The 14,273-nt window shown below is 53.3% G+C and overlaps 1 protein-coding gene across 2 annotated transcripts; it reads left to right on the top strand.

Annotated features, from left to right (window-relative positions):
* The first annotated feature begins 674 nt into the window (after window positions 1-674).
* Window positions 675-11,679, top strand: LOC122438843 (secreted and transmembrane protein 1A-like). Of its 2 annotated transcripts, none has more exons than XM_043464050.1 (6): window positions 675-827; window positions 8,930-9,083; window positions 9,275-9,589; window positions 10,168-10,200; window positions 10,451-10,611; window positions 11,238-11,679. In XM_043464050.1, the coding sequence occupies exons 2-6, from the start codon at window positions 8,996-8,998 to the stop codon at window positions 11,331-11,333; spliced, it is 693 nt and encodes a 230-aa protein (XP_043319985.1). In that variant the 5' UTR covers window positions 675-827; window positions 8,930-8,995; the 3' UTR covers window positions 11,334-11,679. The 2 variants fall into 2 exon arrangements, with proteins under 2 accessions (XP_043319985.1, XP_043319992.1); XM_043464057.1 differs by having other exon boundaries at window positions 11,012-11,679.
* The last annotated feature ends 2,594 nt before the right edge of the window (window positions 11,680-14,273 follow it).

Genomic DNA, 14,273 nt, shown 5'->3' with positions numbered 1-14,273 from the left:
CTGGACTCCACCCTCTGGGAATGACCCCACTCAGGTCTGTCCCGGGGTCACCTGTTTTGGCCACAGAGAGTCTCCACACCCACCCTGCTAGGACCCTCCGTGGGGAGGGAGCCGGGAAGAGGGGCTCCTTCTGCTCAAGGGCTAATGAAGGACAACTTATATTTTAAGCTCTTTACCGCTTGCTCCTATTCACTCTCTCTCCTTATCCCTGCCTATGCCCGCAGCATGACTTCTATCCAGGTGGCCCCAACTTGCATTTCTGACAAGTTGCAATCAGGCTCTGAGGATTCTCAGTGGGCAGGGCTCTGCCCAGTGTCTGTGTGTGGGGGTGATGCACACAGCAGGGGTCTGGCAGCTCCCCAGATCCATGCAGGGGCGTGAGTACACCCAGCTCCCCAAATAAGGATCTGTTCAGACGAAGCTTGAAAGTGGAGAACTCCCTGAACTGACTCTCCTGGAAAACTGTCACCTACCGTTTTCTTTTGAAGGATCATCTAATCCCCTGCGTCTAATAAAAATATAATAAGGAATTCACTATCAAGAACATCATCTTTTTCCCTGAACTCAGGGCAGTTCCTGAAACTCGTGTGACTTCCCATAACTTGAAGTCCCTTCCTGAATGTAGGACCTGGGTGTCAGACCTCACGTGCATGGATCCTGAATCCTCCTTCCCGCCTCCTCCTTGCCTGGCTCCGCCCTGGAGTCATCATTGGGGTTTAGTCCAGCCGCGCAGACCAGCGCACAGACAGGCTGCAGCTGCGGACGGCGGGCGGGCAGGAGGCGTGCAGGAGCCGCGGGCGTGGAGGCGCCGGGGTCCCGGGGCGCAGGTGAGAGCTGGAGGGGCGCTGGCCGGGGCTCCTGGTGTCGGTCCGCTCCGCGCGCGCACACAGGGGCTGGGTTGGTGGAGATGGGGCGCTGAGCTCTCGGGCTCCGCGCTCTGCGCCTCCGCTGAGGGAGAGAAAAAGACAAAGACTTCGCAGTCCTGGTGGAGAACTGCGTCTCTGCAGGGCGGCCCCAGGCTTGGCTCTGCCCCTCTCTGGAGCAGAGAGTTGGCATCTTGAGCTCCCAGACGTCCACCCATCCACACAGAGCCCCTGCTGCCCCGGACCACATGTGGGGCGAAACACTTTCACGTCCAGGCCAACACTGCTGCTGTCATACTTGCCCACACGCGCACTTTCATGCGCATACACACTTGTGTGCATTCACATGGGGCACACATGTACACACAGCTCATTCACTCACAAACACTCATTAAAACAGAGCGAAACCTCTGAGACTTCTGCTAAGGTTGGGGGAGACTGGCATCCATTGCCTCTGTCTACGCTCTCCTTTCATTTTTGGTTAAGCTGCAGCAGCAATCTCTAAATTCAATTCACCACCCACTACTGGTTAATGATCTGCAATTTGAAAGCAACTTTTCACTCCCAGTGCCTAAGGAGCCAGAGCCCCTGGGAGGCCCTTATCCTGGGATTAAATAGAGAAGGTGATGGGGAGTACAGGGCCCCCCCCTTCCTCCCGCCCCCGGAGGGTGCATCCAGAAGGTGCAAGGAGGGGGAGGATTCTCAGAGGAAGTGCCTTGTGAAAGAGTGAGAAGTAGCCCAGCTGATGGGATGGCAGGTACTGATGGCAGGTGTGAGGCCGCAAGGTTTACAGACTCAGCCCCAGGCCCGGAGGAGCTTCTTACTGCCCAGTAGGGATCCCTCTTGGCCATAGCCGCTGGGGCAGGACACCACAAAGGCACCCGGGACTGGGCCATCTCTTCCCTCTGAGCCAGGGTTGGGGCTCCGTTTCCGCTGTCTTCTGAAGGTGGTTGGTCGCCTCCCTTCACATTGTTGGTGAAAGGCCTGCCTGGAGAGCAGGGTGCTCACCTTCCCATGTAAATATCCTGGTACATAGCAAGTTACCAGTGAGCCTTTGCGTGGGAAAGCTGGTCCAGCTTCTCCTAGGTGCTGCAGGAGTGGAGATCCCTGCTGACCGAGAACCCCTGTGCCCCTGGTCAGCCGATAACCCTCGGGTCCACACACCTGCTGCCTCAGTTTCCCCAAGGTCCTGTGGCAGGACAAAGTGCTGGCAATGGCATGCACTTTGCAAAGTGTTCCACTGACGCCCAAATGTGACCAGGTCCCCAGTGACAGCACAAACCCCAGCTGTGTGCCCAGCTTAATATATGCAGATACCAGCACCTGTGAGAGTGATCTGAGAGAATTATGAATTCTTGCCTCACTTTTCCCAACTCCAGAATTCTCAGGGCCCCTCCAGGTCTTGCCCCATGCATGCAGTCTTCCTGTTCCACCCCCGACCCTCTGCCGTCTCACCCCTATCTTCCCCTCTTGTGCCCTGGCCTCTCTCTCTCCCGTTTTTCTGTCCTTTGCAGCATCAGAGACAAGAGGAGAGACTCGGGCAGAGGAGTGGAAATGCCAAACTTAAAAACCCATCTGAATTTCAGATAACGAATCATTTTGAAATGTAAATATGTGGCAAATATTACATGAAATATACCTATATTTAAAAATAAGACAATAGTGGGACCCCAGACTGATAAAATCATCAAAGGTGCCTGAAGACACAGGGAGCTCCTCCCATCCCTAGTCCAGTTCCTCCACCCCAGACCAGCTCCTTAATCCCAGTCCAGCTCCTCTATCCTCAGTCCAGCTTCTCCATCCCAGTCCAGCTCCTCCAACCCAGGCAAGTTCCTCCATCCCAGACCAGCTGCCGCCATCCCCATTCCAGCTCATCCATCTTCAGACCAGCCCCTCCATCCCAGTCCAGCCCCTACATCCCAGTCCAGCTCCTCCATCCCCAGTCCAGCTCTTTGCAGACAGCCCTTCCGCACTATCTATAAGGTGGAAAAAGTCTGTGTCTCCGTTGTACCAGTTTGGTTTCATTGAGACTTGTCTATGGTTTCAAGGATCTGCCCCAACCTGGAGTTCTTCCCAGCTCCTAGGCTGTGTCGTCTGACAATGAGGAGCCAGGCCCAAGGTGGATGGAGTTTGGGGGCAGAGACTGGTGGGAAGGGACCCTGGCGTTTCCTTGTCCAGATTCTGGAATCCTCCAGGGCTTTCCCGGTGAGGAGAACGTCAGGGAGCGCATGAAGTTGGACTGAGAGGTTAGTGTGTGAGCAGAGCCCCGCCATGGCCTGGGGAAGGCTCAGAGAAGACTGGACGTTTAGGGGCAGCGGGAAGAGCAGCAGGGAGGCCCAACCAGTGCCCGTCTGGGAGCTCACAGCTTCAGCAACCTTGGGCAACATGACAGAAGATGGCCAGGGGTCACCTTTGCACAGGCATTCTCCCTCAGGGGACTCCAAGTGTTGGTAGAAAGTCTGTGACACTTCCTGGTTTCATACTCTTCTGGTCATTTCATTACCTGTGAGAACATACCTATAAACAACACATCTAGTGACTACAAATGGGTATTTAAGGAAGCTAAAACAGATATTAATGTTTAAAAAATGAGTCAATGTAAAATAATTTATAGGACATAGGGGTATGTGAAAAGTGAAATGTTAGTCGCTCAGTCGTAGCTGACTCTTTGTGACCCCATGGACTGTAGCCCACCAGGCTCTTGCATCCATGGGATTCTCCAGGCAAGAATACTGGAGTGGGTTGCCATGCCCTCCTCCAGGGAATCTTCCAGACCCATGGATCAAACCCAGGTCTCCCATGTTGCAGGCAGATTCTTTACCGTCTGATCCACCAGGGAAGCCCAAGAATACTGGAGTGGGTATTCTATCCTTTCTCCAGGGGATCTTCCCGACCCAGGAATCGAACTGGGGTCTCCTACGTTGCAGGCGGATTCTTTACCAGCTGAGCTACCAGGGAAGAACGAATTTGTAGGACATAGGGATACATAGTGCTGTGAAAACCACAGAGGTGGGGGCAGGGAGGCTGGCGAGACAGGCTCTCTGGGGTGTTTCCCTGGCAGGTAGACAGAATATGAGAAACTGAGGGCAGAGTGTGGTTGGGTGGGCCTGACTTAGGCTCAAGGAACCCCACACGCCTTTCTCAGGGGGCCATGCCCTCGCTGCTGGAAGACACCAGCTGCCCTCCCAGCCGGTCTCTGGACTTCAACCTGCTGCGTCCTTTTGCTTTCCTTTTACTGATCAACACACACGCTCCCTCCAGAATCCAGTTGGACAGGTCAGCGTGTTACAAAAACACCCTTTGCTGAGATCACCCACTCTCCATGTCACCTGGGCCAGGTGCAGACCAAGGTTGACCTTTGACTCATTCAGCTCTGCTGAGGCACCTGCCCAGAGCTCATTGGAGGGGACTAACCGCACCCCTCATGTGACATCGGCCCTGCAGGGAATTCTGAGCAGGACTGCAGGGATTGAGCACCTATTGTAGGCAGAGCATGTGGGAGGCCCTAGGGGCCCTCCCCACGGCACTGTGTGTGTGTGTGTGTGTGTGTGTGTGTATGTGTGTGTGTGTGTGTGCTGTGTGCACGTGACAGGGTGTTCTCCCAGGGAGTGGGATTGGATCCTGGAAGCTTCTGAAGAGGCAGTGGCTTCGCCAGGCTAGCTTGTCCTGGCTCCACATGGAGTGAGACCCTGCATGGTTCAGGACTGTGAAGGAACCCCCTCACTCATTTATTTTCAGTCAACATCCTGGTGGCTCAGAGAATCTGCCTCCTAGGCGGGAGACTCAGGTTTGATCTCTGGGTTGGGAAAATCCCCTGGAGAAGGGAAGGGCAACCTACTCCAGTATTCTTTCCTGGAAAATCCCATGGACAGAGGACCCTGGAGGACTACAGTCCATGGGGTCACAAACAGTAAATAGGACTGAGTGACTTTCACTTTCACTTTTCACTCAACATCCCAGAAAGTGTACTAGGAACTTGAAACACGACTCCTAAATTTATGGAAAGGGTAAAAGCTGGACAATGGTCAGGAAAACGTGATGAGGAAAGGTTTTGAGGGGGTGAGGTTCCTTCTGGATACTATAGTCCCCTGGCTATCTCCATCCCAGAAAGAACACACCTGCCCTTCCCACTAAGTCTCCTGGTCTCACTGGGCATTCGGTGATGATGCCAGGTCACCAGCAGGAGGCTCCCCCTCTCACACAGTGAGGGATCACTGCTCTCAGAGCACAGGCTTAGGTGGTACTCTTCCTTTGGTTCCCTGGGGGGGTGAACCCTCCATGTGACCCTGAGGACACCTGCCTGCTCCAGCCTTGGGGGCCAGTGGGCAGTTCTCCCTGGGAAGGGATTCTTCAGCCTGGGGAGACTTGGCCTGCCTCCACATCGATGGGACACCAAGGCCCACATTGGATGGGGAACAGGGGGGCCAAAGGCTGTTCCAAAGTCAGTGGAAGCAGCAGAGTGGCTGGGGTCCGAGGGGAGACCTTGAGGAGACTGGAAACGCTCGGGTTCCTACCCAAGGCTTCCTCCAGGACGGGTCAGTGGCCAGAGAAGAGCACACAAGATGAATCTCCTGCCTGCTCAGGCAGGCTCAGGGTAGGACACCCCTGGGCAAGCGTCTCCCTCCAGGCAGCCCCGAGGGCTCTGGCTAGGGGCCCAGGAGTCGACCACCAGCAAGGATGCCTTTGGGCCCTATGGGTACTGGGCACCATTCTGTTTATGAGAAATACCCAATTTAAGGAAAGTTATTTTATAAAAAAATACTCAGCAAAAGAATTCAGCAGATCTCATCAGAGGCCCCAGGAAAAGCCCCAGCACAGGAAGTTGCAACATCTCTTACTAGAACCTTCCATCACATGAGGTTCTCAGCAGCAAGTAATAGTGATGAGCTATTTATGCCCCATCCTGGCAATTGCTGAAAGCTACTGGATTGTGTCCACCTGTGAAATCTCAGCCTCTCTTGCATTATGCTGAGCAGGTTGTGGCAGGATCAGGGCAGCTGTCTCTCTTCACTCAATCACCAAATTCTTGGTTCTAAAAAAAAAAAAATTGATTAAAACTGTGTTAATGTTCTTGTGAAAAATGAATGTCAAAGGAAAGATAAACAGCCACAGAGAGAACCTGCCTTCCCAGGGGTGAAAACACACGATGGGCAGCATAGTAACTGTACCACGTGGCCTGGCAGGGCCTGAAGAGCCCCAGATGGTGGGGGTGCCTTGGCCAGGGGGACAGGGAGCTTCACTCTTCAGTGCCCCAGGCACCACTTGTCCTCCAGGAAAGGAAGCAAAATTAAACCTGTGACATGCCACTTGCAAACAGACCTTGAGGAATATTCAAGATTTGAGCATAAAAACAGACAAAACTTGACCATGATGGATATTCCACCATCTGGGAAGCCTTTTAAAAAGGATACTTTAAACAAACAAACAAAAGCTACTTTAAAAGAAAACCCTGAAGCCTTCAAGGAAAAGACAGACAGGATGATATAGACACATGGAGTCTTTATTCCAGAGACGATCCAGGGAGAAATGGTGATGGAAACGTACTTACCCTGGAAGGCAGTTTGTTTCTTTAAGGGGTGAAAGTCTTATAAACCTGTAAGGAGAAGACAGACAGTCCCAGGAGGATGAGCGAAGCGTTTGCAAAGGCAGTGACAATGTGGAAACCCGAAGGGCCAGAACCAGGATGAGCTGGTCAGCCCCTCCACAGCCCCAGGTGTCACCAGGAAGAGGCAGAGCTGGGAGCCAAGGGGCCTGGGCTGCTCACAAGCTAAGACAAAGGGAATCCTTGCAGCCACTGAAGTCAAGCTTTCAGGATCCGGGGAGGCAGACCTCACCAGCAACACACTACAAAGTGAGAACCAGACGCAGAGAAATGGACAGAACATGACCGCAGAACACTCCCTCCAGTGTCTGGGGTTTGTGCCTGATCATTCCAGTGAGGGGAAAGCTGAGGTCTGGGGAAAGAGGGAGGGGACAGTGTGAGTGTCCTGGGGCAGCCGTGACCAAGGACCACAAACAAGGAATCAAAAAAACCAACGTTTGCCCTCCTCCAGTTTGGAGGCCGGATTCCAAAATCAAGGTGTCAGCCCAGCTGCAGGGAAATATCCTTCCTTGTCTCTTCCAGCTTCTGGTGGCTCTGGTGTCCCTTGGCTTGTGGCCACATCCCTCCAGCCTGTGCCTCTGTCAGCTCCGGGCCTCTCCCTGTGTCTCTTTCTTATAGATTTGTCTCTTCTTATAAGAAAGCCAGTCACATTAGATTGGGGCCCACGCTGCTCTAATACGACCTCCTCTTTCTTTATGACTGCAAAGGCTCTGTTTCCAAGTAAGGTCACCTTCACAGGTTCTGGGTGGACATGTGTTTTGGGGCCACCTTGCAGCCTTCCCTGTTGGCTCAGTGGTAAAGAATCTGCCTGCCAATGCAGGAGATGTGAGTTCGATCCCTGAGTCGGGAAGATCCCCTAGAGAAGGAAATGGCAGCCCACTCCAATATTCTTGCAAGGGAAAGGGTCTGGTGGGGCGCAGTACATTGAGTTGCAAAGAGTCAGGCACGACTTAGCGACTAAACAACAACATTCACCCTAGTACATACAGTACAGAGGGAGAGAAGAGAGAAACAAGTAGTGGGTTATCTAACCTGATTCCACATATGTAAAATCACATACATGTGTCTCTCAGGTGACTTCTTTCTTCTTCAACTACAGATGTTGTACATATGTGAGAAAAGAAGGCTGTCCTTCTGATAATAAATTAGGAATAGAAGCAAGTCTAGAAAATCAAGGGAAGCGGGAGACAGCAGCACCAGTCACAGGGGTCTGGGTCCTGAGATTGTCCCTCCCCATTTCATTCTCCTTGTTTGACCCAGAGTCTCCTGGAGTCAGGACTGGGGCTGGTCACAACTGGCCCCCAGCTCCTGGAAGTGATTACATCCACAGTTCCCTTTGCTCCAGGCCCTTCTGCCCAATTCCCCCCGAAGTGAGGGAAAAAAATCAGAGACACTGAATTCAAAACCAAAGGGTACCAACTCCATGGCATTCTGGAAAAGGCAAAACTCTGGACACAGTAAAAAGATCAGTGGTTGTCAGGAGTTGGGGGGAAGGAGGGATGAATAGATGGAACACAGAGGATTTTTCAGGCAGTGAAGCTACTTTTTGTTGTTGTTCAGTTGCTAAGTCGCATCTGATTCTTTGTAACCACATGGATTGTAACCCGCCAGACTCCTCTGTCCTCCACTATCTCCTGAGTTTGCTCAACTTCATGTCCATTGAGTTGGTGATACAATTTAACCATCTCATCCTCTGTGTAGTACCTAATGGAGGATACCTGTCATTATGAAAAGTGAAAGTGTGAGTTGCTCAGTCATGTCTAAGTCTGTCCATGGAATTTCCCAGGAAAGACTATTGGAGTTGGTTGCCATGTCCTACTCCAGAGGATCTTCCTGACCCAGGGATTGAACCCTCATCTCTTGTGTGTCCTGCTGCATTGGCAGGCAGATTCTTTACCACTGCACCAACTGGGAAGCCCAAATGTCAGTTTACTGGATGCCAAAGCCTGAGATGAGCATTTGTTTCAGAGGAAGTGAAAGTTCAGCTTTCCAGACTGTAACTCACGAGTTCCACAGGAAGACTCTTTTTGTTGATAAAAGCAAATCTGGAGAGTGGACCAAATGTCCCCAAATGCCAAGCTGCAGAATGCAAAAGCAGAAGAGGGGCTGGGAGCATCCAAGGTGGTCTTAGGTTGTTGTCAGGTTCAAGTGGTTACTCAAGATTCTGTGTGTCACGACCTGTCTCTACAGAACACACGGCTCAGGGAGCTTTGCATGTTTTATATAAAATTCAAGATACCCCCAGCAATATCAATGAACTTGTCTCCCAGGGACTTGTTTCCTGTCTCATCTGTGTTTCTCATCTGTCTGGCAGTGGTCTCACTGCAGACATTATTAAGGTATAAAGACTGGTCAGGACATAGTGGTGAGGGAGGAGCTTGGGGACCCTGGCCAGGGTGCAGCCCCTCACAGGCTTCCGAAGGAGCCTAAGGGATCTCTGACTCATCAGCTTTCCTTCCTCCAGGGAGTGTCCCAAAAACCAGTAAGGAGGACGAGGCACCCCTTAAAACTCCTCCACGTCCTGCTGGCCATGCTGACCTCAGCATCCACTCTCCTCGCTCCCAGGATGCTCTGGGTCCTCTTGTTCTTGGCCACCTTCAGGAGTGCTCAGAGTGGAAGTAAGTTGCATGGTCCCAACTCTGCAGGGGGTTGGGGGAGGCAGCAGGGGCAAGCCGGGTGTGGCAGGAGAGACCTAGATCAGGCCAGGAGGGGCCCAGGCTCCAGGTAGTGCCAGTGACCCCAGGAAGGGCAGTCAGTGGATGTCCTGAGGTCCAGCCATGATCCACATGTGTGACTGTCCCCCACACAGACTGGGATCACCCCGACTGCACCAGGGGTGTGGTTTCTGTGTTGCGGGGCAAGCCAGCCACAATGACCTGCAGCATCTCCAATGCCTTCTCCCACATCAACATCTCCCTGCAAGCAAACCCCATGGCTCCCTGGAAACTCATCTTCAGCGTAAAGGCCCCAGGAAACTTCAGTCAGGATGGATGGCAGCTCTGGATTCGAGAGGGTGAGGCGCATCTGGTGATTGAAGAAGCCCAGGACACCCATGCAGGGCAGTACAAGTGGAATCTGAAGGGGCGCCAGAGAAATGTTGAAATCACCACTCTGAACGTCTCAGGTGAGCGGAGCGATTGAGGTGGGGGTGGACCCCAATAGCTTCTCTGTTTGGCTGTGGGGAGGGGAAGTAACTAGGGAGGAGTGATTCCTGCCCACCTGAGGTGCCCAGAACCACGGAGATGAGGCCTGAAGAGGACTCCCACCCTGCCCCACCCACCCCACGTCTGTGCCCTCTCTGAGCCTCTCCTCAGGGCAGCCCCGGCGCTGGGCCTGGTCACTCTGCCCATCTGCTCAGGGAGCCGGTGCCTTCCCTCCCTGCACACCTCCTCTCCCCCCACCCCACCCCTTCCTTTGCTGCAAAGCTTCCCCAGTCACCATCCCTCCACCCACCCCCTTCGCCTGTTCTAATGCAGTCATAGTCACCCTGAGCCCTGGGGACAGGAAGTAGGGGTGCAGCTTTGCCCCGGACCAGGAAGAGTGGGAGGAGCACCCCCAACCCAGCCGGGCCCTGGACGGGGAACCCAGTGAGGCCTTCATGAACTCCTGTATCCAGGGCTCATCTGATACCTGGGGCGGAGGGGCTGCATCAGGGCAGACCCTGGGCAGGCCCCGCCAACCTGCCCTGTGTCTCTTTGGCAGAGCCGCAAGACCTGCTCCTCACACCTTCCGCAGGTGGGTGTTTCTATCTTCATCCTACAATACAGGAGGGGAGCCTACAGAAAGCCCTCTTGGGTCTCCCCTCCTCTGACACCCTTACCCTCTGTGCCTGGAGCCCTGCCCATCCCATGCATCCATCCCCCTGCCACTCTGCTACCCATGTGCTTCCCAACCACAGGCGATGTCCCCCTCAAGGGTGCCCCAAGGGAGTCAGGGGCTCCTGCACAGGTGAACAAAGGAGGGAGGTCCCGCCCCCTCCTTGCAGGCCTGGAAATGAAGCTAGGCAGTCTCAAGACTGATCCCGAGGACAAGAGCCAGATCCAGGTGGTCTTCCCCATCCTCGCCCTGGTCGTCCTCTTCATCCTGCTGATCTTCACGTTGGCCTGGTGCCGAAGGCATGGTTCCCCACTCTCCAGGCTTCAGCAGGTATGGGCCACTGTGCCTGGTCAGTGGGCTGGGGAGGGGATCTTGCGTGGGATCATCTCAGACCTGGCATAGACACTCTGCCCCCATGGCCTTGTACCCACCGAGACTAGTGAGAGAGTGGGGAGCATTTGAGGTCCCAGAGAGCAGTGCCCCTCCCCCAGAGGACCCCAGCCAGCAAATACAGTCCCAGGCCCAGAATGCAGATGCCCCAGTCCCAGACAGGCCACTGAGTCCACACTGTCCCTAGGACACCCTGGAGGGTGGCATGGGGGCTGGACTTCCTGCTCCTTCCAGGAAACCTAAGATGTGTGTGCAGTGGATGTGTCTGCAGATACACCTGCAGACAGAGGGGTGTCTGCATGTGGCCTTCATCTCCCTCCATCCCTCCCTCTCTCCCCAGGTAAGGGGTTCTGAGCCTGGAATACCCAGCGCACCACACTATGCAGAGTGGAAGCGCTGTGTGGAAGACCAGGCCAAGGACTAGGAAGCTTGGCAACATCCTGGCCTCTCCCTAACACACACGCCGAGGAGGGGTCCTTATTAGGTCCTTGGGCCCAAAGTACAAAAATCTCAAGTTCCAAAGCACTTGACCTAACAGGACCCTCCCCCTCCTCCATCCCACCCAGGCCTGGGGTCCTCCCCTGGGCAGGAGTGCCACGCTGCCGTCACCTGGGAGATGCCCCAGTATGGGGTCCTCAGCTGATCATGTCTTCAGACTATGAATAAGACCCTCTTGGACCCTCTTGTCTTTGGACCATGAATAAGCACCAGTTTGAGGGACCTTCCTGCCAGCAGCTGTGGAACCGAAATGAGGATATCTGTGGCCTGAGATGATGCATGGGGCCTCCTCCACCACTCCCAAAGGGTAGAGCAGCCCCTCTGGATGGGAGACTGGACAGGTGGCTGCTGGTGGAATCTGTGTCCAACCTCTCTGTTCTCCCCCAGCCCTGGGGCTCCCCTCTCTGCCACCTGCCCTACTTGCTGCCCCTTCCTGTTCCCAAATGTATATCAAACCGTATCCCAAACTGTATATGCCAGGTGTCTTTACAAGAAAAACTGTATAACTCCTGTGAGTGTATCCATTGTCTTTTGGGGGTGGGTGGGTGGCGGTAGGTCTTTTTTTCTTCCTTTTCTCTTTTGTTCTCTTATGATTTGATGACTATCTTTAGTGCTGCACTTGAATTCCTTTTTCTTTTCTGTGTGTATATCTATGATATTAATAGATTTTTGGTTTGCCATAACCATGAGACTCTGATACAGCAGTCTATATATACATGCATACATACATACATGATTGTTTTAAGTTGCTGATCTCTTCCTTTCCAATGCATTTCAGATATCCTGCATGTGTACTCTGCTCCTCTCACGATTACTGCTTTTGATATCATGTTTGAGTGAGTGGATGGTTTCCTACTTTTACTGTATGTTTGCCTTTACTGGTGAGCCCTCCCATTTCATCCTTTTCTTGTTTCTCGTTGTGGGCTTTTCTTTTCAGCATAGAGAAGTTCCTTTAAAGATAGAGCTGGTTTGGTGGTTTATTGAGCGTGTTCTTAAAAGGTACATATAAGGTGATAAAAGAAGGTTTTTCTAGAAGTACTACATTCAGCGCTTTGCAAAGCAAACATCCACACTGCTAATCTTCAAGATGAATACACTAAACCTACTAGCAAATCATTGAATGAGCTGAGAAATATATCTTTATATGAAGAAAACAAAAATCTGAAAGAAGCTGCTGTGAGTCTTACAAGCTAAAAAGTCCCAACGAGGGCTTCCCTGGTGATCCAGTGGTTAAAGATTCGCCTTGCAATGCAGGAGACGCAGGTTTGATCCCTGGTGAGGGAATTAAGATCCCAAGAGCTGTGGGGCAGCTAAGCCTACATGCCACAACTAGCGAGCCCATGATACCCGACACAGCCAAGTAAATAAATATTAAAAAAAAAAAAAGAAGTCCAAATACATCCAGAAGGCCAGATATCTGGGAGGCCTCCCTTACCATGGAGAATCTCAGATGCACACAATGCATGCTGCCTGGTGGCTGTGTCCTCAAAGGAGGGTAACGATCCCAGAACAGCTTCGCTGGCACCCAGAGTCCAGGTCTAGAACTGACTGTATTTGCATCTCCCAGGTTAAAGAAAGGTTCATGCCAGAAATGGTGGGTTTGTTCCACCCCCCGGGGCCAGGCCCCTAAGACACAGTGGGCATGGCACGTGGGACCACCATGCTTTGGGGGCTGTGGAAATCTGTTCCATTTTGCCTAAAACAGACTAAAGGTGTTGATGCTTTGAAAGTCATTCAAAGGTCATTTTAATATTGCTCTCACCGTGGGACGGGCTCACATTAAGTCATTCAGCCCCTGCACACCCAAGGCAGGAAACCTAGAAAGAAATACTGTGTCTGGGTCCTTGACTAATTTTAATTTTCTACTTGTTGCTTATCGGTACATTCAAGGAGTTCTCTAAAGGAAGTTTAGCTCTGAGTCCTTGCAGTGCCCTAGAGACCCTCCCCCCAGGCCCCCCTTGCTCCTCCTCAGCCACACTGGCCCTCTTGCAGGCCCTCAGAAACCCCAGGCTCTCTCTGGCCTTGGGGACCATGTGTGTGCTGGTGCCTCTGCTTGGAGCCCTGTTCCCAGACAGACCACCTGACCCTCTCTCACCTCCTCAGTGCTTTACTCCTATGGCCCCTTGAGGTTGGGCACCCCTCTCCCAACAGGTGCTGTGTGTCCTGCCGCGGGTCTGCTCGTCCATCCCTGGAGTCGTCTCCAGGCCACGGGCATCTAGTCCATTTCACCCTCTGCCCTTGGCACCAGCACTGACAGGTGTGGGCGCCCAGGGAGTGCTGGTGATGAACAAAGGCAGGATGAGGTTGGAATGGGGCGGGTTTGACAGGCCCGACGCTTTTATTGCTTCCTGCCAACAATTTTGCTAGGATCCTCTAGGCCTTTGGCAAGATTCTGCCCCTGAAATAGATACTCGCTCATGCAAGAAATATCTATAGGTAGGTGGACAGCCCCCGCCAGGGGCTGTCAGCCCAGCAAACCTAATCTGCCCCCACCTCAAACTTCACCCAGGACCCCGAGCCATCAGCACAGGAGCATCCAGTCAGAGGAGGGGCTTTCCAGGGAGGAAATAACTTAGGGCTGTCTGCCCACGCGTGAGCCACGTGCACACACCCAGCACACCCACATGTGGCTTTGGGGCCGACACTGGAAGCTTGGCCCTCTAGCCCAAGGACCCCAGGACAGAGAAATGTCTTCCTCTTCCTGGTTGCCCAGAGTCTGTCTCTTCTTCAAGGACTTCTGAGCCCTCGGGGTCAGGGTCCAGGCATGGGTCTCCCTCTGGCCTGGGGGCTGCTCACCAGGACCCTGGTGCACCAACACACTGGATGGTAGCCCAGCTGAGCGGTCTCCAGCCCTGGCACCCACAGGAAGGAGACTCGTGAGCCACTTGGGCAGCCACGACCTGGGCACAAGCCCCGGGCCTTTCCCTAAGACCACACCCAGCCCCCAGCTGCAGTGGTGACTGACTTGATACTCCAAGTTTCTGGACATAAATCAGGTCCCAGCAGAAAGTGAACCAGAAGACCAGAGCATCTGTAACCTGACCCCCACCCTCACCTGGGGACCCCCTTGTCTTTCTCCTGGTCCTGCCCCTGCCCATTCTTGC

This window comes from Cervus canadensis, chromosome 1 (assembly GCF_019320065.1).
Source record: "Cervus canadensis isolate Bull #8, Minnesota chromosome 1, ASM1932006v1, whole genome shotgun sequence".
NCBI classification, from domain to species: domain Eukaryota; kingdom Metazoa; phylum Chordata; class Mammalia; order Artiodactyla; family Cervidae; genus Cervus; species Cervus canadensis.
Note: the sequence above shows the minus strand (reverse complement) of the source record. Positions and strands in the feature narration are given on the sequence as shown.